The 26074-nt window shown below is 45.6% G+C and overlaps 2 protein-coding genes across 2 annotated transcripts in view; one reads left to right on the top strand and one right to left on the bottom strand.

Annotated features, from left to right (window-relative positions):
* aven (apoptosis, caspase activation inhibitor) overlaps positions 1 to 6751 on the top strand; it is a 58113-nt gene extending 51362 nt beyond the window's left edge. Inside the window, exons 4-7 of the mRNA XM_071412623.1 lie at positions 2831 to 2901; positions 3701 to 3796; positions 5359 to 5662; positions 5918 to 6751. Of these exons, the coding sequence (XP_071268724.1) occupies positions 2831 to 2901; positions 3701 to 3796; positions 5359 to 5662; positions 5918 to 6141 (695 nt within the window). The 3' untranslated portion in view covers positions 6142 to 6751. The remainder of the gene's footprint in view (positions 1 to 2830; positions 2902 to 3700; positions 3797 to 5358; positions 5663 to 5917) is intronic.
* LOC139582535 (ryanodine receptor 3-like) overlaps positions 6597 to 26074 on the bottom strand; it is a 272990-nt gene continuing 253512 nt past the window's right edge. The window contains exons 98-109 of the mRNA XM_071412622.1: positions 24528 to 24716; positions 21248 to 21378; positions 20906 to 20948; positions 20531 to 20658; positions 19906 to 19966; positions 19486 to 19632; positions 13886 to 14020; positions 11280 to 11436; positions 10784 to 10848; positions 10309 to 10409; positions 10065 to 10116; positions 6597 to 8708 (exon numbers count right to left, since the gene is read on the bottom strand). Of these exons, the coding sequence (XP_071268723.1) occupies positions 8613 to 8708; positions 10065 to 10116; positions 10309 to 10409; positions 10784 to 10848; positions 11280 to 11436; positions 13886 to 14020; positions 19486 to 19632; positions 19906 to 19966; positions 20531 to 20658; positions 20906 to 20948; positions 21248 to 21378; positions 24528 to 24716 (1305 nt within the window). The 3' untranslated portion in view covers positions 6597 to 8612. The remainder of the gene's footprint in view (positions 8709 to 10064; positions 10117 to 10308; positions 10410 to 10783; positions 10849 to 11279; positions 11437 to 13885; positions 14021 to 19485; positions 19633 to 19905; positions 19967 to 20530; positions 20659 to 20905; positions 20949 to 21247; positions 21379 to 24527; positions 24717 to 26074) is intronic.

Genomic DNA, 26074 nt, shown 5'->3' on the forward strand with positions numbered 1-26074 from the left:
ATCAGAGTTCTGTTAGTCCCTCCCACAGAGCAGATCAGAGTGCTTTACACCACTCCAGCCAACGCTTGGCATTTCGCATGGCGATCTTAGGCTTCAGGAAGCTCCCAACGAACAGTTATTGTGCTGACGTTGCCTCCAGAGGCAGTTTGGAACTCAGTAGTGAGTGTTGCAACCGAAGACAGACGATTTTTACACACTTCAGCACTCGGTGGTCACGTTTTGTGAGCTTGTGTGGCCTTCCACTTCGCGGCTGAACCGTTGTTGCTACTAGACGTTTCCACTTCACAATAACAGCACTTACAGTTTACCGGGGCAGCTCTAGCAGGGCAGACATTTGACAAACTGACTTGTTGGAAAGGTGGCATCCTGTGACGGTGCCACGTTGAAAGTCACAGCCTTTCAGTGAGGCCATAGTACTGCCAGTGTTTGTCTATGGAGATTGCATGGCTATGTGCTCAGTAACAGGTGTGGCTGAATCCACTAATTTGAAGGGGTGTCCACATTCTTTTGTATATATATGTATAGTGTAATTCCATCTCAGTCACCAGATCTCAACCCAATTGAATACTTAAGGGAGATTCTGGTGCGGTGCCTGATACAGCGTTTTCCCACCACCATCAACAAAACACCAAATTATGGAATTCATGGTTGAAGAATGGTGTCACATCCCTCCAATAGAGTTCCAGACACTTGTAGGATCTATGCCAAGGTGCATTGAAGCTGTTCAGGCTCGTGGTGACACAACTCCCTATTAAGATGCTTTATGTTGGTGTTTCCTTTATTTTGGCAGTTACCTGTATTTGTTCTTTGTCTCTGATGCCCCTCAGTGGAAAGAGTTACTAAATGAGTTCTGAAGTGCTTATTATAGAACTGCCAGTGAAAGGAATCAATAGTCTGCTTTCATAAGACTTTCTATGATACACTGTCTTACTGCAAAACCAACCTGGTTAGGTGACCCCTAGTGACTGACTGGTGACCCCTAGTGACTGACTGTTTGGTGACTCCTAGTGACTGACTGTTAGGTGACCCCTAGTGACTGACTGACTGGTGACCCATAGTGACTGACTGGTGACCCCTAGTGACTGACTGACTGGTGACCCCTAGTGACTGACTGACTGGTGACCCCTAGTGACTGACTGACTGGTGACCCCCAGTGACTGACTGACTGACTGGTGACCCCCAGTGACTGACTGTTAGGTGACCCCTAGTGACTGACTGTTAGGTGACCCCTAGTGACTGACTGTTAGGTGACCCCTAGTGACTGACTGACTGGTGACCCCTAGTGACTGACTGACTGGTGACCCCTAGTGACTGACTGACTGGTGACCCCTAGTGACTGACTGACTGGTGACCCCTAGTGACTGACTGACTGGTGACCCCTAGTGACTGACTGACTGGTGACCCCTAGTGACTGACTGTTAGGTGACCCCTAGTGACTGACTGACTGGTGACCCCCAGTGACTGACTGTTAGGTGACCCCTAGTGACTGACTGTTAGGTGACCCCTAGTGACTGACTGACTGGTGACCCCTAGTGACTGACTGACTGGTGACCCCTAGTGACTGACTGACTGGTGACCCCTAGTGACTGACTGACTGACTGGTGACCCCTAGTGACTGACTGACTGGTGACCCCTAGTGACTGACTGACTGGTGATCCCTAGTGACTGACTGTTTGGTGACCCCTAGTGACTGACTGGTGACACCTAGTGACTGACTGGTGACCCCTAGTGACTGACTGTTTGGTGACCCCTAGTGACTGACTGTTTGGTGACCCCTAGTGACTGACTGGTGACCCCCAGTGACTGACTGACTGGTGACCCCTAGTGACTGACTGTTTGGTGACCCCTAGTGACTGACTGGTGACCCCTAGTGACTGACTGTTTGGTGACCCCTAGTGACCCCCAGTGACTGACTGACTGGTGACCCCCAGTGACTGACTGTTAGGTGACCCCTAGTGACTGACTGACTGGTGACCCCCAGTGACTGACTGACTGGTGACCCCTAGTGACTGACTGGTGACCCCTAGTGACTGACTGTTAGGTGACCCCTAGTGACTACTGACTGACCCCCAGTGACTGACTGACTGGTGACCCCTAGTGACTGACTGTTTGGTGACCCCTAGTGACTGTTTGGTGACCCCTAGTGACTGACTGGTGACCCCTAGTGACTGACTGTTTGGTGACCCCTAGTGACTGACTGGTGACCCCTAGTGACTGACTGTTTGGTGACCCCCAGTGACTGACTGTTTGGTGACCCCTAGTGACTGACTGGTGACCCCCAGTGACTGACTGTTTGGTGACCCCCAGTGACTGACTGTTTGGTGACCCCTAGTGACTGACTGTTTGGTGACCCCCAGTGACTGACTGTTTGGTGACCCCTAGTGACTGACTGGTGACCCCCAGTGACTGACTGTTTGGTGACCCCTAGTGACTGACTGTTAGGTGACCCCCAGTGACTGACTGTTTGGTGACCCCCAGTGACTGACTGACTGGTGACGCCCAGTGACTGACTGACTGGTGACCCCTAGTGACTGTTTGGTGACCCCTAGTGACTGACTGTTCAGTGTCATTGTTACCATAAGACTTTTGCCTGCTAATATTTTCAACAATGACTGATAGGCTTACAGAAGGAATCATGCAATCTTTATTATCTTGTATCATATGTTAATATGTAGCTTAATTACATAAACTGTTTGACATGAATATATGAAATAATTCATAAATAAGTGAAGTATGTATTTAACAGATAAACAGATCTGTCGAGTAACATTCTGAGCAACGGACAGCAGTAGCCTGGTTTCAGAGTCTTTTCTCTCTCTCTCGTTCTCAGGGGACTCTTTCACTCAATTCCGCTTTTCTGAGGAGAAGGAGTGGGATATGGACTCATTGGGGGCCAATCAGGTAAATATGGTATTGCCTTTCCTCTGTTCCTCTTGAAGTTGTGTTTCCTGTATAGATCCCTCTCTCTCTCATTGAACGGACCAGTCAGTGCTCAATAAGATCTTGTTGCCAATAGTGTGTGACTAGGTAGTGGCTAGGATTTGTTTTGGTACTAGTCTATTTTGTCCCTGGAGTTGATAAGTTTTCTCCCTTCCCCCGCCCCCTTCCTCCGCCCCCGCCCCCTTCCTCCACCCCCGCCCCCTTCCTCCACCCCCGCCCCCTTCCTCCACCCTTCGCCCCCTTCCTCCACCCTTCGCCCCCTTCCTCCACCCTTCGCCCCCTTCCTCCACCCCCGCCCCCTTCCTCCACCCCCGCCCCCTTCCTCCACCCCCGCCCCCTTCCTCCACCCCCGCCCCCTTCCTCCACCCCCGCCCCCTTCCTCCACCCCCGCCCCCTTCCTCCACCCCCGCCCCCTTCCTCCACCCCCGCCCCCTTCCTCCACCCTTCGCCCCCTTCCTCCACCCTCCACCCTTCGCCCCCTTCCTCCACCCTCGCCCCCTTCCTCCACCCTTCGCCCTCCACCCTTCGCCCCCTTCCTCCACCCTTCGCCCCCTTCCTCCACCCTTCGCCCCCTTCCTCCACCCTTCGCCCCCTTCCTCCACCTTCGCCCCCTTCCTCCACCCTCGCCCCCTTCCTCCACCCTCGCCCCCTTCCTCCACCCTTCGCCCTCCACCTTTCGCCCCCTTCCTCCACCCTTCGCCCCCTTCCTCCACCTTCGCCCCCTTCGCCCCCCTCCTTCCACCCCTCTCCCTACATCTAGTTTTCAGCAGTGTTTGTGGACCTCCCAGCCCTGGCCCAGTCTCTACAGGAGCTGCCTCTCCACCACAGACTGAACCTGGAGGCTGAACTAGTCCAGGTAGGAACTGATGCCTCTCCACCACAGACTGAACCTGGAGGCTGAACTAGTCCAGGTAGGAACTGATGCCTCTCCACTACAGACTGAACCTGGAGGCTGAACTAGTCCAGGTAGGAACTGATGCCTCTCCACCACAGACTGAACCTGGAGGCTGAACTAGTTCAGGTAGGTACTGATGCCTCTCCACCACAGGCTGAACTAGTCCTGGTAGGTACTGATGCCTCTCCACCACAGGCTGAACTAGTCCAGGTAGGAACTGATGCCTCTCCACCACAGGCTGAACTAGTCCTGGTAGGTACTGATGCCTCTCCACCACAGGCTGAACTAGTCCAGGTAGGTACTGATGCCTCTCCACTACAGACTGAACCTGGAGGCTGAACTGGTCCAGGTAGGGAACTGATGCCTCTCCACTACAGACTGAACCTGGAGGCTGAACTGGTCCAGGTAGGGAACTGATGCCTCTCCACTACAGACTGAACCTGGAGGCTGAACTGGTCCAGGTAGGGAACTGATGCCTCTCCACTACAGACTGAACCTGGAGGCTGAACTAGTCCAGGTAGGTACTGATGCCTCTCCACCACAGACTGAACCTGGAGGCTGAACTAGTCCTGGTAGGGAACTGATGCCTCTCCACCACAGACTGAACCTGGAGGCTGAACTAGTCCAGGTAGGAACTGATGCCTCTCAACTACAGACTGAACCTGGAGGCTGAACTAGTCCAGGTAGGTACTGATGCCTCTCCACCACAGACTGAACCTGGAGGCTGAACTAGTCCAGGTAGGAACTGATGCCTCTCCACTACAGACTGAACCTGGAGGCTGAACTAGTCCAGGTAGGAACTGATGCCTCTCCACTACAGACTGAACCTGGAGGCTGAACTAGTCCAGGTAGGGTACTGATGCCTCTCCACCACAGACTGAACCTGGAGGCTGAACTGGTCCAGGTAGGTACTGATGCCTCTCCACTACAGACTGAACCTGGAGGCTGAACTAGTCCAGGTAGGAACTGATGCCTCTCCACTACAGACTGAACCTGGAGGCTGAACTAGTCCAGGTAGGAACTGATGCCTCTCCACCACAGACTGAACCTGGAGGCTGAACTAGTCCAGGTAGGAACTGATGCCTCTCCACCACAGACTGAACCTGGAGGCTGAACTAGTCCTGGTAGGGTACTGATGCCTCTCCACCACAGACTGAACCTGGAGGCTGAACTAGTCCAGGTAGGAACTGATGCCTCTCCACCACAGACTGAACCTGGAGGCTGAACTAGTCCAGGTAGGAACTGATGCCTCTCCACCACAGACTGAACCTGGAGGCTGAACTAGTCCTGATGCAGAACCTTTTTTCTCCATTGGGTTTGGTGTTGGGCGTCTACACCTCCTTAGGCATCTAGACTAGCGTATTCAGAAGTGTTGTAATATTACCATGGAAACCTGTTGAATTCTTTGTTTTCAGAGCGTTCCCAGAAAGTCATTGTCTAAGTATTGGTAATGTAATGGTCAGTCACCAAGTGTATTTGGGTTGAATCCAGATGTATTATCTAATCCTGTGGTTATTTATCAGGTGACCTCTCCGGTGGAGCTACCCACTATGACCATGGCACCCAAACAGAACTCTGTAGCGCTGGGTCTGTTTAAGCTTACTGTCCCAGGAGTCCCAGCAGCTCAGAAAGGCCTTACTCCAAGCCTGGGCGTTTCCTGTGCTGTGAGCACAGCCCCAGGCACTGTTCCTCTGGGCTCCTCAGCTGCCAAGACCCCCGTGGTGGATGACATGGATAAAGATTTGGACCAGCTGCTCAGTCTACAGAGCTCAGTCTCAGAACCTTCAGCGTTCCAAACTGGCACGCTTGTGGAGGTTCCGAATAAACGTGAGTACCCAGCTGGCGCCTAACATTTTTGTTCTGTTCAGCAATGTTGTAATTAGATTATACACAGTTGCAGACTATTCAGTGTGGAAGAATACCTTGTTGCTACAACAACCCATCACTTAACAGTAACCTAAAGAAAGGCATTGATAATTTGCTAGCAACATACAGAGAAACAAGATGGAAAATTGTTGGTTCGTCCACTATATTTGTGTGAGTACTAGGGAGAGTGCAACTTTCTGTGGTTTCTTTTTTCAGCAGCATTAGAGGAGAGGGAGGAGCTAGTTCCAGAGGAGGAGAGGGAGGAGCTAGTTCCAGAGGAGGAGAGGGAGGAGCTAGTTCCAGAGGAGGAGAGGGAGGAGCTAGTTCCAGAGGAGGAGGATAAGAAGCAGGAGACACAGCAGGCCAAGGAGGAGATTCAGAAGAAGGAGGTGGTGACAGAGGAGGACCTGGAAGACTGGCTGGACAGCATGATCTCCTGACCCTGAACTCTAACCTTTTGACCTTGTCTGACCTAGGAGAAGGACCGTCCAGACCCCAATTCAGCCCTTATCACATAACGAGTACATCCCTCAGCACCTAACAGTCTTACATCATATTCTAATCCACCACAGTCAACACATGGAGCACTGCTTATATAACGGCAGATTCAGTAATATACTTTTCATAAGATCGACTTTGGACGAAGGCATTGTTGGGAGTTCTTTCCCTCCCATTTGACTGATTCGCATCAAGTCCCATGTTTTCTCCATCCTACCGACTACCCTGGATGGTTTGGCTGTGGCAGCAGAGCTCTGTGAAGCTGTACCCTTCGAAGTCAAAGGACATGAATTTCCTATTCCTTGTCAGACACGGCAAGGGACACACACTCACACAGATTTTCCCCTCTGAAAGGTTTCTGTAATTGGATCGATGTTGTGAGTTAGTTGACAGCCCATGGAATACAGACATGGTTTATTGCATTGGTTAATTTATTCATTTCCATCCACCCTCTTCTCAGAAAGAAATGCAGTTTTACCAAAGCTACTACATATAAATGGCCATACAATTGCAGTTCACTGTTTTTCTGTGTTCAATAAATCTTCAACCATGTTTTTTCCTCAGCTTGTAATTTCTACTATGGAAAGAAAGGTGTACAGGCAGACAAGGACACTGTAGTTTGGGAACAAATCCAAACTGAGCAACAATTACACAATGGGTATCTAGATTTATTTATTTTTCTTCCAAAAAGCTATCCCTACTGTAGCTAGGTAATTCTAATCTAATCCACGAAGGGTGTCAAGTTCTCATTTTAAGGCACATTGGCACTTTATAAACAACTATAATGGGCTCAAGACTTGAAGGACCCCTTTTTAAAATGTTTCATCTCACCAAGCTAATTAGATTCGGACCAAGTTCAATAAAAAGGTAGAATAGGTCTAATTTAATTTCTAGTCAAGTTTCATCATTATCACCACCACAATTCACATTCTAGCATCAATCTTGTGTTTTGGGTTCTCAGTTAATATATTGGGTATTAATATCATGGCTTGTACATTCAATCACTCCTCAAGCTGTAACCCTACATATATCAATGGCTCCACTCTACCACACAACACACATTGTGCAACAGTTTTGGGGGTAAGCAAGTGAAAAGGGTAATGTGTCATCATAACAAATCAAATGAATATAACCATTTGCGTTCAAAGAGCAAACAAGGTGTCACCGTGACAGTGACCTATCTTTTAGTAACAGGCAAAGTACTTTTCTTTACAATTCAAACACCACGTCCAATCATCGTCTTCGTCAACCTCAGTCTCTCCTCAGTAGTGGCTTGCCATTTCATTAGGTGACACTGTATGATGGATACAATGGCAGCAGAAGAGCTAGATTTCATGTTCCATTTAAGGTTCAAGTGAGTTAGTCTTTACCAGATAGTGTTGTAGGGTAGCTGGGTAGTGTTCTGGTGTCCTCTACCCAGATAGTGTTGTAGGGTAGCTGGGTAGTGTTCTGGTGTCCTCTACCCAGATAGTGTTGTAGGGTAGCTGGGTAGTGTTCTGGTGTCCTCTCTACCCAGATAGTGTTGTAGGGTAGCTGGGTAGTGTTCTGGTGTCCTCTCTACCCAGATAGTGTTGTAGGGTAGCTGGGTAGTGTTCTGGTGTCCTCTACCCAGATAGTGTTGTAGGGTAGCTGGGTAGTGTTCTGGTGTCCTCTACCCAGATAGTGTTGTAGGGTAGCTGCGTAGTGATCTGGTGTCCTCTACCCAGATAGTGTTGTAGGGTAGCTGGGTAGTGTTCTGATGTCCTCTACCCAGATAGTGTTGTAGGGTAGCTGGGTAGTGTTCTGGTGTCCTCTACCCAGATAGTGTTGTAGGGTAGCTGGTTAGTGTTCTGGTGTCATCTCTACCCAGATAGTGTTGTAGGGTAGCTGGGTAGTGTTCTGGTGTCCTCTCTACCCAGATAGTGTTGTAGGGTAGCTGGGTAGTGTTCTGGTGTCCTCTACCCAGATAGTGTTGTAGGGTAGCTGGGTAGTGTTCTGGTGTCCTCTACCCAGATAGTGTTGTAGGGTAGCTGCGTAGTGTTCTGGTGTCCTCTACCCAGATAGTGTTGTAGGGTAGCTGGGTAGTGTTCTGGTGTCCTCTACCCAGATAGTGTTGTAGGGTAGCTGGGTAGTGTTCTGGTGTCCTCTACCCAGATAGTGTTGTAGGGTAGCTGGGTAGTGTTCTGGTGTCCTCTACCCAGATAGAAAACGTATCCATTAAATGTTGTTGAAGTGACGTAAGAAGGCTGCCTCAGATAGGATGTAGGGTTTGTGAGTAGACTTGTCTCTCAAATACAGACAGTGTTGTTTTAGGGTAACTGGGGAGTGTTAAGTGTCCTCTCTACCCAGGTAGGGTAGCTAGCTAAAGTCGTGTTAGGTGTCCTCTCTACCCAGGTAGGGTTGTAGAGTAGCTGGGTAGTGTTAGGTGTCCTCTCTACCCAAGCAGGTCCTCATACTGCTTCCTGAAACAGTCCCCAGCAGGGAAGAAATCCCAGCATCTCTCCTGGTACATCTTCCACACATACGACTCCTGTTGAAGGACAGGGAAATACACAGTAGTTAAAATGGTTTTAGGAGCAAAAAGGTGTTTCAACTACAAAAGGTCATTTTACGTGAAATCAAATTGTGTAGTGTGTTAAAGTCAAATGGCAGCAATATTACAATTTGAAATACACATGACATTCAAAAGGCGTGGTGTCGTTGGCGGTTTAGGGAGCCATTGCATTCATTATATATTCTGTTTCAATACGGTAGATGTTGCATTAATTTTCTGTGTATCAAGTTTACAAACTATAATTTCAAGTTGATCAAAGTGTCATATATTCAACTTCTGATTCAAAACCAGAGACAACATCCTGGTACTTTGCAAGCCAGGAAAGGTAGAGGAGAACAGAGAATCAACCGCTTTGTGGAAAAACAGAAGCTTTTGCCAGTTTCCGAAGCCAATGGGGCATGTTTAATTTATCTTCCTATGAATTGATCTCTAGCGTTTTAACCGTTATAAGCTATTATGGCTATATCCCATTCCTGAAAGCTTAGACTCTCTCGAACATGGACATGTCTAGACGTTGAACCAATGTGGAATAGATGTTGAATTGACGTCTGTGCCCAATGGGTCTAAGAAGTTGAATATATAAAACTTTGATAAACATAAAATGAATGCAACATCTACCGTATTGAAACAGAATATTACATTGAAATTGAATTTCAAAAATGTATGCGATTTATTCATTCAATTTAGTTTTTAAAAATCAGGAAATACAACATCAATTTATGAATTCAATGTGTGCATTACAAATTGTTAGATATTCGATTCAATATCCTAATACAAATTCAAAATGGTGTAATTCAAATACAGTTTCTGTTGGCACTGAAATCACTCCATAGTTCTATTCCAGTGGTAGAGTTTCAATGACAGAGATTGAGACCTGACCAGTGTGTTCATATGATAGAGAGAAGTGTTGTTGTACGTACCTGACCAGTGTGTTCATATGATAGAGAGAAGTGTTGTTGTACGTACCTGACCAGTGTGTTCATATGATAGAGAGAAGTGTTGTTGTACGTACCTGACCAGTGTGTTCATATGATAGAGAGAAGTGTTGTTGTACGTACCTGACCAGTGTGTTCATATGATAGAGAGAAGTGTTGTTGTACGTACCTGACCAGTGTGTTCATATGATAGAGAGAAGTGTTGTTGTACGTACCTGACCAGTGTGTTCATATGATAGAGAGAAGTGTTGTTGTACGTACCTGACCAGTGTGTTCATATGATAAAGAGAAGTGTTGTTGTACGTACCTGACCAGTGTGTTCATATGATAGAGAGCAGTGTTGTTGTACGTACCTGACCAGTGTGTTCATATGAGAGAGAAGTGTTGTTGTACGTACCTGACCAGTGTGTTCAGTCTCGTCCTTGTTGATGAGGTACATCAGGAAGAATCTGCACAGGAAGAGAAAAGCCGTGTGACCAGTTTGATCAAATATTAACTCAAGCTTTCCTCCAGAGCATCACTGGTAAAGTTAAGTTGGTAAGGTTAAGCATATCTATTTCAATTCAAACAAGAGCCTTTTAATAATGGAGCATCTCTGGTCGTATGCTTGAACAACATCCTCATGTCAGTTATGTACTCACAGGTAGTTGGCCAGGTTGTGCTCTTGTAAGGTGTGGGTCTCAAAGCCGTGGGGTGTCGTGTCAAAGTAGTCATTTCCAATACCACAGATGAAGCATTTAGTCTACAGTAAGATGATAGAATGTGTTTACCCAATCAGATACACTCCCCTCCCCTAACATATTGAATTTATTCAAGAATATGCTTATTCCTAACATTGATCGTTTGTTATTTTTATTTAACTAGGCAAGTAAGTTTAGAACAAAATCTTATTTTCAATTACGGCCTACCGCCTACCAAACCCTCCCCTAACCCGGACGACGCTGGGCCAATTGTGCGCCGCCCTTTGGTACGGTTGTGATACAGCCCGGGATCGAACCAGGTTCTGTAGTGACGCCTCTAGCACTGAGATACAGTGCCTTGCGCCACTTGGGAGCCCAGAAAAAGTTCTAGGTGAGACCAGGTGAACTCTCACCTCCAGACCAGGTGAACTCTTACCTCCATATCCTCCTTCACCTGCTCCTGCTGGTCTCTCAGTTCCCCAAACGCATCAATAATCAAACCTGGAATATTGAACAAGACAGCATTTAAACTTGTTAAACACGGTAAAGTCCTCTCAGCTGTTGTTCTGAAAACCGGGGGCTATACGTATCAAATGTTTCAGAGTAGGAGTGCTCTTTAAATCACAATGGGTAAGATTACATGATCCTAGACCTCACCCTAAAGATTATTTAGTCACATTTTTATTTATTCTAGTGTTTACGTGGCAGCTAAAGGCTGAATTGTGTGTACATCAGGAACTTCAAGAAAACTCATGTGATACAGTATCAAAAAAGTTCCGTAGTAACATACCAAAGCTGGGGTCAATTCCAATCCATTCAGATAGGTAAACCATTGTAATTCCAACTCAAAATGCTACCAATTGAAGAGAATTGGAATTCCAGTGTACTCCCTGAATTGACTGGAAATAACCACAACCCTGGTAGTAACGTACCCTGGATGATGGCCAGGAGGATGACGATGACGAAGAAGAAGAAGGTGATGTCAAAGAGGATACGCCACAGCTCGTAGGGGTCTCCGGCCGGGTCCTCCAGCTCATCCCCGATACCACCGCCGGCCCGCACCCCCGCGTACAGGTGGAACAGATAGCACTGAGGAGGATATACAGGTAGAACAGATAGCACTGAAGAGGTAATACAGGTAGCACAGAGGAGGATGAGGAAGATATACAGGTGGAACAGATAGCACTGAGGAAGATATACAGATAGCACTGAGGAGGATATACAGATAGCACTGAGGAGGATATACAGATAGCACTGAGGAAGATATACAGATAGCACTGAGGAGGATATACAGATAGCACTGAGGAGGATATACAGATAGCACTGAGGAGGATATACAGATAGCACTGAGGAGGATATACAGATAGCACTGAGGAAGATATACAGATAGCACTGAGGAAGATATACAGATAGCACTGAGGAGGATATACAGATAGCACTGAAGAGGATATACAGATAGCACTGAGGAGGATATACAGATAGCACTGAGGAGGATATACAGATAGCACTGAGGAGGATATACAGATAGCACTGAAGAGGATATACAGATAGCACTGAAGAGGATATACAGATAGCACTGAGGAGGATATACAGATAGCACTGAGGAGGATATACAGATAGCACTGAGGAGGATATACAGATAGCACTGAGGAGGATATACAGATAGCACTGAGGAGGATATACAGATAGCACTGAGGAGGATATACAGATAGCACTGAAGAGGATATACAGATAGCACTGAAGAGGATATACAGATAGCACTGAGGAGGATATACAGATAGCACTGAAGAGGATATACAGATAGCACTGAAGAGGATATACAGATAGCACTGAGGAGGATATACAGATAGCACTGAGGAGGATATACAGATAGCACTGAGGAGGATATACAGATAGCACTGAGGAGGATATACAGATAGCACTGAGGAGGATATACAGATAGCACTGAAGAGGATATACAGATAGCACTGAGGAGGATATACAGATAGCACTGAGGAGGATATACAGATAGCACTGAGGAGGATATACAGATAGCACTGAGGAGGATATACAGATAGCACTGAGGAGGATATACAGATAGCACTGAGGAGGATATACAGATAGCACTGAGGAGGATATACAGATAGCACTGAGGAGGATATACAGATAGCACTGAGGAGGATATACAGATAGCACTGAGGAGGATATACAGATAGCACTGAAGAGGATATACAGATAGCACTGAGGAGGATATACAGATAGCACTGAGGAGGATATACAGATAGCACTGAGGAGGATATACAGATAGCACTGAGGAGGATATACAGATAGCACTGAGGAGGATATACAGATAGCACTGAGGAGGATATACAGATAGCACTGAGGAAGATATACAGATAGCACTGAGGAGGATATACAGATAGCACTGAGGAGGATATACAGATGGAACAGATAGCACTGAGGAGGATATACAGATAGCACTGAGGAAGATATACAGATAGCACTGAGGAAGATATACAGATAGCACTGAGGAGGATATACAGGTGGAACAGATAGCACTGAGGAAGATATACAGGTGGAACAGATAGCACTGAGGAGGATATACAGATAGCACTGAGGAAGATATACAGATAGCACTGAGGAGGATATACAGGTGGAACAGATAGCACTGAAGAGGATATACAGGTGGAACAGATAGCACTGAAGAGGATATACAGGTGGAACAGATAGCACTGAAGAGGATATACAGGTGGAACAGATAGCACTGAGGAGGATATACAGGTGGAACAGATAGCACTGAGGAGGATATACAGGTGGAACAGATAGCACTGAGGAGGATATACAGGTGGAACAGATAGCCCTGAGGAGGATATACAGGTGGAACAGATAGCACTGAAGAGGATATACAGGTGGAACAGATAGCCCTGAGGAGGATATACAGGTGGAACAGATAGCACTGAAGAGGATATACAGGTGGAACAGATAGCCCTGAGGAGGATATACAGGTGGAACAGATAGCACTGAGGAGGATATACAGGTGGAACAGATAGCACTGAAGAGGTAATACAGGTAGCACTGAGGAGGATATACAGGTGGAACAGATAGCACTGAAGAGGATATACAGGTGGAACAGATAGCACTGAGGAGTAGGAGGGGTTTTAAAACTCAATCTTTAAACAGGAAGTAGTAAAGGATAGAGGGGGGGGGGTTAAACTCCTCGTTCAACAGATCTACACTAGTGTGAAGTGATGAGGTGTCTTCAACGCTGTGTGAAGGATATGCAGCAGTGTTGACAACCTTCTTGGATCCCTTCCTACAACATGTTCTGTGAGTCGTGGAATGAACTCTAACCAAGCCATCTATTAGTGGGCTATCTTAAGAACTTAACGTAATTTATACGTGCTATGACACAGTATCAATACTACTGCGTTGAGTCATCTATTAGCAGTGAGTAGTGGTGTGTGTGTGTGTGTGTGTGTGTGTGTGTGTGTGTGTGTGTGTGTGTGTGTGTGTGTGTGTGTGTGTGTGTGTGTGTGTGTGTGTGTGTATATCGACTTACAGTCATCATGTCGTCACACTTCATATCAGGTGCGTCCTCGTCCTCGCTCTTGTTGTAGAACTTCCTGAAGAAGTTGAAGGCCACCACAGTGTACAGATACACCACCACCGCCAACAGACCTACAGTCAGCACCAACTGTAGAGAGAAAGACAGAGAGAGAGAGAGGGGTCATTATTAGTGATAATGTTGAAGGCCACCACGGTGTTCAGATACACTGCCAACAGACAGTTAGCACCAACTGGAGAGAGGAAATTAATATTCACATTATTCTCAACATGCAGAAACGTAAAGTGTGTTGAGACCTGTGTCAAATGCACTTTAAATAAACATGACTTCACTTGACTTGAGAGAGGATAACAACCCCACTCCTCCACGCACCCAACTGGTTTCCAGTCGAAGCTCCCATCCACTACAGACCATGGTACCTGCCTACAGAGCAGCAAGAGGAACTGCCCCTCCCTAACTTCAGGCTCTGCTCAAACACCCGAACACTCCATTCTGCCACCTCTGGTCTCTTGGCCCTTCCACCCCTATGGGAGGGCAGCTCCCCCTCAGCCCAGTCCAAGCTCCTCTCTGTCCTGGCACCCTAATGGTGGAACCAGCTTCCCCCTGAAGCTAGAACAGCAGACTTCCTGCCCATTTTACAAAAATATCTGAAACCCTACCTCTTCAAAGAGTATCTAAAATAATCCCACACTCCCCCAAAATATAAAACAAAAGCCTTTTGAGAAGTAACACGAGCACTTGCACTTTTCCCCTAACTAACACAGACTTTTCCCCCTAACTAGCACTGACTATTCCCCCTAACTAACACAGACTTTTCCCCCTAACCAGCACTGACTTTTCCCCCTAACTAGCACTGACTTTTCCCCCTAACTAACACAGACTTTTCCCCTAACTAACACTGACTTTTCCCCTAACTAACACAGACTTTTCCCCCTAACTGACACAGACTTTTCCCGCTAACTAACACTGACTTTTCCCCCTAACTAGCACTGACTTTTCCCCCTAACTAGCACTGACTTTTCCCCCTAACTAGCACTGACTTTTCCCCCTAACACTGATTTTTCCCCTAACTAACACAGACTTTTCCCCTAACTAACACAGACTTTTCCCCCTAACTAACACAGACTTTTCCCCCTAACTAACACAGACTTTCCCCCCTAACTAACACAGACTTTCCCCCCTAACTAACACAGACTTTCCCCCCTAACTAACACAGACTTTTCCCCCTAACTAGCACTGACTTTTCCCCCTAACTAACACTGACTTTTCCCCCTAACTAGCACTGACTTTTCCCCCTAACTAACACTGACTTTTCCCCTAACTAACACTGACTTTCCCCCCTAACTAACACTGACTTTTCCCCCTAACTAGCACTGACTTTCCCCCCTAACTAACACAGACTTTTCCCCCTAACTAACACAGACTTTTCCCCCTAACTAGCACTGACTTTTCCCCCTAACTAGCACTGACTTTTCCCCCTAACTAACACTGACTTTCCCCCCTAACTAGCACTGACTTTTCCCCCTAACTAGCACTGACTTTTCCCCCTAACTAACACAGACTTTTCCCCCTAACTAGCACTGACTTTTCCCCCTAACTAACACTGACTTTTCCCCCTAACTAACACTGACTTTTCCCCCTAACTAACACAGACTTTCCCCCCTAACTAGCACTGACTTTCCCCCCTAACTAGCACTGACTTTTCCCCCTAACTAACACAGACTTTTCCCCCTAACTAGCACTGACTTTTCCCCCTAACTAGCACTGACTTTTCCCCTAACTAGCACTGACTTTTCCCCCTAACTAGCACTGACTTTTCCCCCTAACTAACACAGACTTTTCCCCCTAACTAACACAGACTTTTCCCCCTAACTAGCACGGACTTTTCCCCCTAACTAGCACGGACTTTTCCCCTAACTAACACTGACTTTTCCCCCTAACTAGCACTGACTTTTCCCCTAACTAACACTGACTTTTCCCCCTAACTAACACAGACTTTTCCCCCTAACTAACACAGACTTTTCCCCCTAACTAACACAGACTTTTCCCCCTAACTAACACAGACTTTTCCCCCTAACTAGCACTGACTTTTCCCCCTAACTAGCACTGACTTTTCCCCTAACTAACACTGACTTTTCCCCTAACTAGCACTGACTTTTCCCCCTAACTAACACAGACTTTTCCCCTAACTAACACTGACTTTTCCCCCTAACTAGCACTGACTTTTCCCCCTAACTAGCACTGACTTTTCCCCCTAACTAACACAGACTTTTCCCCCTAACTACCACTAACACGACTTTTCCCCCTAACACAGACTTTTCCCCTAACTAACACGACTTTTCCCCCTAACTAACACAGACTTTTCCCCCTAACTAACACAGACTTTTCCCCCTAACTAACACAGACTTTTCCCCCTAACTAACACAGACTTTTCCCCCTAACTAACACAGACTTTTCCCCCTAACTAGCACTGACTTTTCCCCCTAACTAACACTGACTTTTCCCCTAACTAACACTGACTTTTCCCCCTAACTAACACTGACTTTTCCCCTAACTAACACTGACTTTTCCCCTAACTAACACTGACTTTTCCCCTAACTAGCACTGACTTTTCCCCCTAACTAGCACTGACTTTTCCCCCTAACTAACACTGACTTTTCCCCCTAACTAACACTGACTTTTCCCCTAACTAACACAGACTTTTCCCCCTAACTAACACTGACTTTTCCCCTAACTAGCACTGACTTTTCCCCCTAACTAACACAGACTTTTCCGCCTAACTAGCACTGACTTTTCCCCCTAACTAACAATGACTTTTCCCCTAACTAACACTGACCTTTCCCCTAACTAACACAGACTTTTCCCCCTAACTAACACTGACTTTTCCCCTAACTAGCACTGACTTTTCCCCCTAACTAGCACTGACTTTTCCCCTAACTAACACTGACTTTTCCCCTAACTAACACTGACTTTTCCCCTAACTAGCACTGACTTTTCCCCCTAACTAACACAGACTTTTCCCCTAACTAACACTGACTTTTCCCCTAACTAACACTGACTTTTCGCCCGAACACTGACTTTTCCCCCTAACTAGCACTGACTTTTCCCCCTAACTAACACAGACTTTCCCCCCTAACTAGCACAGACTTTCCCCCCTAACTAGCACAGACTTTTCCCCCTAACTAGCACTGACTTTTCCCCCTAACTAGCACTGACTTTTCCCCCTAACTAGCACTGACTTTTCCCCCTAACTAACACTGACTTTTCCCCCTAACTAACACTGACGTGTCCCCCTAACTAACACTGACTTTTCCCCTATGTAACACAGACTTTTCCCCCTAACTAGCACTGACTTTTCCCCCTAACTAGCACTGACTTTTCCCCCTAACTAACACTGACTTTTCCCCCTAACTAGCACTGACTTTCCCCCTAACTAGCACTGACTTTTCCCCTATGTAACACTGACTTTTCCCCTAACTAGCACAGACTTTCCCCCCTAACTAGCACAGACTTTCCCCCCTAACTAGCACAGACTTTTCCCCCTAACTAACACTGACTTTTCCCCCTAACTAGCACTGACTTTCCCCCTAACTAGCACTGACTTTTCCCCCTAACTAACACTGACTTTTCCCCTATGTAACACTGACTTTTCCCCTAACTAACACTGACTTTCCCCCCTAACTAGCACAGACTTTCCCCCCTAACTAGCACTGACTTTTCCCCCTAACTAACACTGACTTTTCCCCCTAACTAACACTGACTTTTCCCCCTAACTAACACTGACTTGTCCCCCTAACTAACACTGACTTTTCCCCTATGTAACACTGACTTTTCCCCCTAACTAGCACAGACTTTTCCCCCTAACTAACACTGACTTTCCCCCCTAACTAGCACTGACTTTTCCCCCTAACTAGCACTGACTTTTCCCCTATGTAACACTGACTTTTCCCCCTAACTAACACTGACTTTTCCCCCTAACTAGCACAGACTTTTCCCCCTAACTAGCACTGACTTTTCCCCCTAACTAGCACTGACTTTTCCCCCTAACTAACACTGACTTTCCCCCCTAACTAACACTGACTTTCCCCCTAACTAACACTGACTTTTCCCCTATGTAACACTGACTTTTCCCCTAACTAACACTGACTTTCCCCCCTAACTAGCACAGACTTTTCCCCCTAACTAGCACTGACTTTTCCCCCTAACTAGCACTGACTTTTCCCCCTAACTAACACTGACTTTTCCCCCTAACTAACACTGACTTTCCCCCCTAACTAACACTGACTTTTCCCCCTAACTAACACAGACTTTTCCCCCTAACTAGCACAGACTTTTCCCCCTAACTAACACAGACTTTTCCCCCTAACTAGCACAGACTTTTCCCCCTAACTAGCACTTACTTTGCTGATAGCTACTATATTGAGGAAAAATGTACTTACTATGACTGAGATATGTGGCTGTCCCACCTAGCTACACCGTATATACAAAAGTATGTGGACATCCCTTCAAATGAGTGGATTCGGCAATTTCAGCCACACCAGTTGCTGACAGGTGTATAAAATTGAGCTTTTTGAAAAATGTGCTTTTTGGTTTTAAAAGCCTAGTGCAGTCAAAAACGTGATATCCTGTGTTTTACATATTGCATTCGAAAAATATTCAGACCCCTTGACTCTTTCCACATTTAATTAGGTTACAGCCTTATTCTAATATAGATTTTTTTAACTCATCAATCTACACACAATACCCCATAATGACAGAGCAAAAAACAGGTTTGTAGACATTTTTGCAAATCTATAAAACAAAAAAAACTGAAATATCACATTTACATAAGTATTCAGACCCTTTACTCAGTACTTTTGTTGGGGCACCTATTTTAATCCATTTTAGAGTAAGGTTGTAATGTAACAAAATGTGGAAAAAGTGAAGGGGTCTGAATACTTTCTGAATGCACTGTATATATTTCCTCACTAAATAATACTGTGAAATGGTGCCATTTATTATAATGTCATTTTCATGTAAAAGCCGTTTGAAAAGACCGCCTGAAATTTCAGCCTGTTGTGGTGGGATGGAGTTTTGGCCTGCCCGGTGACATCACCAGGTGGTATAAGTTAATAGACAAATCAGTAAGAGTTTCAAACCTCTGCCAATAAACGTTCAGGTTACAGATTCCTCCCATTAGGCTCATCCAATTAGGCCTCTCACTCCCAGACAGTCCGAGCTAAATTCTTCCTTGACAAATTTGGTCTTCGCTAAAAAGCTATTTTTGTTTCTTTTTAACACTTTTAATTTGAAAAAAAAATAACAGTAAGGTACTTATTTGTTACCTAGAAATTATTTGATATTGAAATAAAAACGGCTGAATTGGGCCTTTAATTTAAGGTTAGGGTTAGGCATTAATTAGGGTTAGTTTTAAAATCAGATTTTATGACTTTGTGGCTGTGCCAGCTAGTTACCACTCTGCAGAGCTGCCTCCAGAACAAGATTCGTGACAAAAAACACTAACATGCATTGAGATGTCCCACTGATCTACAGTCTAGTGATTCAAATGTCTGTGTGGCCTTCTGACAGTGTCTGGTGGTGTTATTGCCACATGCCTGTTTTCCGTTGTGAGTGACGGAGGACAGGATGGTCCTCAGGGTCTTGAAGCCCATGGCGATGTCCAGCAGATGGGCAGCGAAGAAGAAGTTGTTATAGTGCCCCAGGATGGACATGGTGGCGTACCAGATCAGGTACAGGAACGACTGACATGACAGAACAAGGAAATGTGAAGCTCAGTCCATCACTATTTCACTCTAAAATCTACTTGAAATTCCTAGTCCTTTCCCCTTTGTGTTCGCAGATTGTAAGGGATAGGTGTAAGCAGTAGGGTGATGGCTCCAGCTAGCCTTCTGATGGCCTCAGGGTGGTTTGACCATACTGCTTACACCTATCCAGAGCCTTATTGTCAGCCACAAACACTGCAGGGGGAGGAGCTAGGTTGACTGTTTGTCTTTATTGAGGGAGTAAACACTTACATTATCAGTCAGCACCACTCCCATTTTCCAGATGTGGTACTTGGTGTCAATAGAGCTCAACCTGCCATTAGGAAACAGACAGATGTTTCTTAGCGTTGAATTACCCACCCATTCACAATATAGTATCATGTGTTTTACTGTGTTGATATGAGAGATTACTTTCTCCCCAGCGGTTAACTCAACTGAGACGCTATGTATTTCACTGTGTTTATTAGCTACATGTTTATTACCAGTGCATTTATCAGATTTATTTGATATAACGATGGTTAACAATTCATATTTAACTAATAGTAAGACATTTCTGTCCTACTAATGTCTGTGTTTTCATGGTCTCCACTCTAGGTGGGGGTGAAGTGACTATGCTTAGATAATACACTGCTGCTACTCACTGTTTACGGGAGGGAGGGAGGGAGGGAGGGGGGGGGGGGGGGGGGGGAGGGAGGGAGGGAGGGAGGTGATTTGATGAATTGTTCAACAGTCTAATTAATGGCTTGGGGGTAGAAGCTGTTAAGGAGCCTCTTGGTCCTAGACTTGGCGCTCCGGTACCGCTTGCCGTGCGGTAGCAGAGAAAACAGTCTATGACTTGAGTTTTGTTAGGATGATATGAGAAGAGTGGATGGCTCACCAGGATACAAGAGAAGCCGCCTCCACCACGGTCTCCTGAGTAGGGTCGAAGTCCAGGGCGGTCTTATCCAGACCCAACAGCTCAGCTATCCGCTCAGCACCATACAGGTCTCCATACTTATTAATGACCTACAGACAGACACATACAGATCTCCATACTAATTAATGACCTACAGACAGACACATACAGGTCTCCATACTTATTCATGACCTACAGACAGACACATACAGGTCTCCTGACTAATTAATGACCTATAGACAGAGGAGACAGGGAAAGACATTTGATTTGGGTTTATGTGATTGCTATACTACACTATGCAGTTATATGTGTATAGTATTAGTGTGGACTCCTGTGTGAATAAGGCTGTACTTGTACCTTCCGTTTGATAAACTTGTCCCAGTAGTTATTGGGGAAGGATCTGCAGAAACACAAGAGGGACAACAGATATAGTTCAATGCCTCTACAATTCTATTAGGAACATTCATCTGAAGCTGGTGACATTTTCAACACACTTTTTTTATATTAGTGTACACATTGCTTGAATTTGTCAGGAGCTTACCGGAACTGAATAACCGCACCTCAAATGTTCTACTGCTTGAGTTCCTGCACCTCTTATAGATTAGCTCAAAAAGTATTGTGGAGTTCCTGCGACTAAACATAAACAGTATCGGCACCTGTTTCAGTCCAAGCCAGGTTTTCCTCTGTGGTATGACTCACGGGGTGTTGATGACGAGACGGTCCCACTGTCCCGTGATGTCATCGTCTGCCGGCTGCTCTGTGATGTAGAGACCTTCAAACTCCAACAGCCTGGCGATCCCCTTCTCTCTCTTAAACACCACCAGAGGCACCTGGGAGGGGAATGGATGACAGAGAGAAGGGGTGAGAGGAGAAAGAAAGAAAGACAGACAGACAGACAGACAGACAGACAGACAGACAGACAGACAGACAGACAGACAGACAGACAGACAGACAGACAGACAGACAGACAGACAGACAGACAGACAGACAGACAGACAGACAGACAGACAGACAGACAGACAGACAGACGATAATGATGTTGTTGGTTTGATGTGAACAGTTGACTGTAATAAACACCAGTCATACTGATTGATAGATTGATTGATTAAATTTAAGATATGGTCACACTAGTGACCATATCCCCCGTGCATCCCGCAAAGGCGGAGGTGTTGCTAACATTTACGATAGCAAATTTCAATTTACAAAAAAAAAAATGGCGTTTTCGTCTTTTGAGCTTCTAGTCATGAAATCTATGCAGCCTACTCAATCACTTTTTATAGCTACTGTTTACAGGCCTCCTGGGCCATATACAGCGTTCCTCTCTGAGTTTCCTGAATTCCTATCAGACCTTGTAGTCATAGCAGATCATATTCTAATTTTTGGTGATTTTAATATTCACATGGAGAAGTCCACAGACCCACTCCAAAAGTCTTTCGGAGCCATTATCGACTCAGTGGGTTTTGTCCAACATGTCTCTGGACCTACTCACTGCCACAGTCATACTCTGGACCTAGTTTTGTCCCATGGAATAAATGTTGTAGATCTTAATGTTTTTCCACATAATCCTGGACTATCGGACCACCATTTTATTACGTTTGCAATCGCAACAAATAATCTGCTCAGACCCCAACCAAGGAGCATCAAAAGTCGTGCTATAAATTCTCAGACAACACAAAAATTCCTTGATGCCCTTCCAGACTCCTTCTGCCTACCCAAGGACGTCAGAGGACAAAAATCAGTTAACCACCTAACTGAGGAACTCAATTTAACCTTGCGCAATACCCTAGATGCAGTTGCACCCCTAAAAACGAAAAACATTTGTCATAAGAAATTAGCTCCCTGGTATACAGAAAATACCCGAGCTTTGAAGCAAGCTTCCAGGAAATTGGAACGGAAATGGCGCCACACCAAACTGGAAGTCTTCCGACTAGCTTGGAAAGACAGTACCGTGCAGTACCGAAGAGCCCTCACTGCTGCTCGCTCATCCTACTTTTCCAACTTAATCGAGGAAAATAAGAACAATCCAAAATTTCTTTTTGATACTGTTGCGAAACTAACTAAAAAGCAGCATTCCCCAAGAGAGGATGGCTTTCACTTCAGCAGTAATAAATTCATGAACTTCTTTGAGGAAAAGATCATGACCATTAGAAAGCAAATTACGGACTCCTCTTTGAATCTGCGTATTCCTCCAGGGCTTAGCTGTCCTGGATCTGCACAGCTCTGCGAGGGCCTGGGATCGGGAGAGACACTTAAGTGTTTTAGTACTATATCTCTTGACACAATGATGAAAATAATCATGGCCTCTAAACCTTCAAGCTGCATACTGGATCCTATTCCTACTAAACTGCTGAAGGAGCTGCTTCCTGTGCTTGGCCCTCCTATGTTGAACATAATAAACAGCTCTCTATCCACCGGATGTGTACCAAACTCACTAAAAGTGGCAGTGATAAAGCCTCTCTTGAAAAAGCCAAACCTTGACCCGGAAAATATAAAAAACTATCGGCCTATATCGAATCTTCCATTCCTCTCAAAGATTTTAGAAAAAGCTGTTGCGCAGCAACTCACTGCCTTTCTGAAGACAAATAATGTATACGAAATGCTTCAGTCTGGTTTTAGACCCCATCATAGCACTGAGACTGCACTTGTGAAGGTGGTAAATGACCTTTTAATGGCGTCAGACCGAGGCTCTGCATCTGTCCTCGTGCTACTAGACCTTAGTGCTGCCTTTGACACCATCGATCACCACATTCTTTTGGAGAGACTGGAAACCCAAATTGGTCTACACGGACAAGTTCTGGCCTGGTTTAGATCTTACCTGTCGGAAAGATATCAGTTTGTCTCTGTGAATGGTCTGTCCTCTGACAAATCAACTGTACATTTCGGTGTTCCTCAAGGTTCCGTTTTAGGACCACTATTGTTTTCACTATATATTTTACCTCTTGGGGATGTTATTCGAAAACATAATGTTAACTTTCACTGCTATGCGGATGACACACAGCTGTACATTTCAATGAAACATGGTGAAGCCCCAAAATTGCCCTCGCTAGAAGCCTGTGTTTCAGACATAAGGAAGTGGATGGCTGAAAACTTTCTACTTTTAAACTCGGACAAAACAGAGATGCTTGTTCTAGGTCCCAAGAAACAAAGAGATCTTCTGTTAAATCTGACAATTCATCTTGATGGTTGTAAAGTCGTCTCAAATAAAACTGTGAAGGACCTCGGCGTTACTCTTGACCCTGATCTCTCTTTTGACGAACATATCAAGACTGTTTCAAGGACAGCTTTTTTCCATCTACGTAACATTGCTAAAATCAGAAATTTTCTGTCCAAAAATGATGCAGAAAAATTAATCCATGCATTTGTTACTTCTAGGTTAGACTACTGCAATGCTCTACTTTCCGGCTACCCGGATAAAGCACTAAATAAACTTCAGTTAGTGCTAAATACGGCTGCTAGAATCCTGACTAGAACCAAGAAATTTGATCATATTACTCCAGTGCTAGCTTCCCTACACTGGCTTCCTGTTAAGGCAAGGGCTGATTTCAAGGTTTTACTGTTAACCTATAAAGCGTTACATGGGCTTGCTCCTACCTATCTTTCCGAGTTGGTCCTGCCGTACATACCAATACGTACGCTACGGTCACAAGACGCAGGCCTCCTAATTGTCCCTAGAATTTCTAAGCAAACAGCGGGAGGCAGGGCTTTCTCCTATAGATCTCCATTTTTATGGAACAGTCTGCCTACCCATGTGAGAGACGCAGACTCGGTCTCAACCTTTAAGTCTTTACTGAAGACTTATCTCTTCAGTAGGTCATATGATTGAGTGTAGCCTGGCCCAGGAGTGTGAAGGTGAACGGAAAGGCTCTGGAGCAACGAACCGCCCTTGCTGTCTCTGCCAGGCCGGATCCCCTCTCTCCACTGGGATTCTCTGCCTCTAACCCTGTTACAGGGGCTGAGTCACTGGCTTGATTGTAATCACCTTGAGAAAGTAGTAGCCAACCAAACAGAGGATAGAGAGGGTGGTGTGGAACACAGCCAGGAAACACAGAATAGGAGCCATGTAGCCTGTACTCTCCTCCAGGACAAAGTACTCCTCACCACCTTCATCATCATCATCATCATCAGAACTAGTCCAAGAGTCATCCTCATCATCCTCAGCAGCAGTCACCTGAGGGGAAAACGACCCACAGAGAAAATGTGTTTTTATTTCTTTGACAGATATGGTAAAAACCCAGCAAACACACACCTCAAAATCTTGTCTCAAAGTTGACACACAATAGCCTGGTTATTGACAAGAATGTACAGTGCATTTGGAAAGTATTTAGACCCCTTGAATTTTTTCACATTTTGTTACGTTACAGCCTTATTCTAAAATTGATTAAATACATGTTTTCCTTATCAATCTACTCACAATATCCCATAATGACAAAGTGAAAACAGGTTTAGAGAATTTTGCAAATGTATTCAAATTAAAAAACAGAAATACCTTATTTACATAAGTATGCAGACCGTTTGCTATGAGACTCAAAATAGAGCTCAGGTGCATCCTGTTTCCATTGATCATCCTTGAGATGTTTCTACAACATGATTGGAGTCCACCGGTGGTAAATTAAATTGATTGGACATCATTTGGAAAGGCACACACCTGTCTATTTAAGGTCTCACAGTTGACAGTGCATGTCAGAGCAAAAACCAAGCCATGAGGTCAAAGGATTTGTCCGTAGAGGTTTGAGACAGGATTGTGTCAAGGCACAGATCTGGGGAACCTAGACTCATCCTAGAGCAGGCCAAATTGAGCAATCGGGGTAGAAGAGCCTTGGTCAGGGAGGTGACCAAGAACCCAATGGTCACTCTGACAGAGCTCTAGAGTTCCTCTGTGGAGATGGGAGAACCTTCCAGAAGGACAACCATCTTTGCAGCAATCCACCAATCAGGACTATATGATAGAGTGGCCAGACAGAAGCCACTCCTCAGTAAAGGGTACATGACAGCCCAATTGGAGTTTGCCAAAAGGCACCTAAAGACTCTCAGACCATGAGAAACAAGATTCTCTGGTCTGATGAAACGAAGATTAAACTCTTTGGCCTGATTGCCAAGCGTCACATCTGGAGGAAACCTGGCACCATCCCTACGGTGAAGCATGGTGGTGGCAGCATCATGCTGTGGGGATGTTTTTCAGCGGCAGAGACTGGGAGACTAGTCAGGATCGAGGGAAAGATCAACAGGGCAAAGTACAAAGAGATCCTTGATGAAAACCTGCTCCAGAGTGCTCAGGACATCAGACTGGGGTGAAGGTTCACCTTCCAACAGTACAACGACCCTAAGCACACAGCCAAGACAACGCAGGAGTGGCTTTGGAACAAGTCTCTGAATGTCCTTGAGTGACCTAGCCAGAGCCCGGACTTGAACCCAACCAAACATCTCTGGAGAGACCTGAAAATAGCTGTTCAGTGACACTCCCCATCCAACCTGACAGAGCTTGAGAGTTTCTGCAGAGAAGAATGGGAAAGACTCCCCAAATACAGG

The sequence above is a fragment of the Salvelinus alpinus genome, chromosome 8 (genome assembly GCF_045679555.1).
Source record: "Salvelinus alpinus chromosome 8, SLU_Salpinus.1, whole genome shotgun sequence".
NCBI lineage: Eukaryota > Metazoa > Chordata > Actinopteri > Salmoniformes > Salmonidae > Salvelinus > Salvelinus alpinus.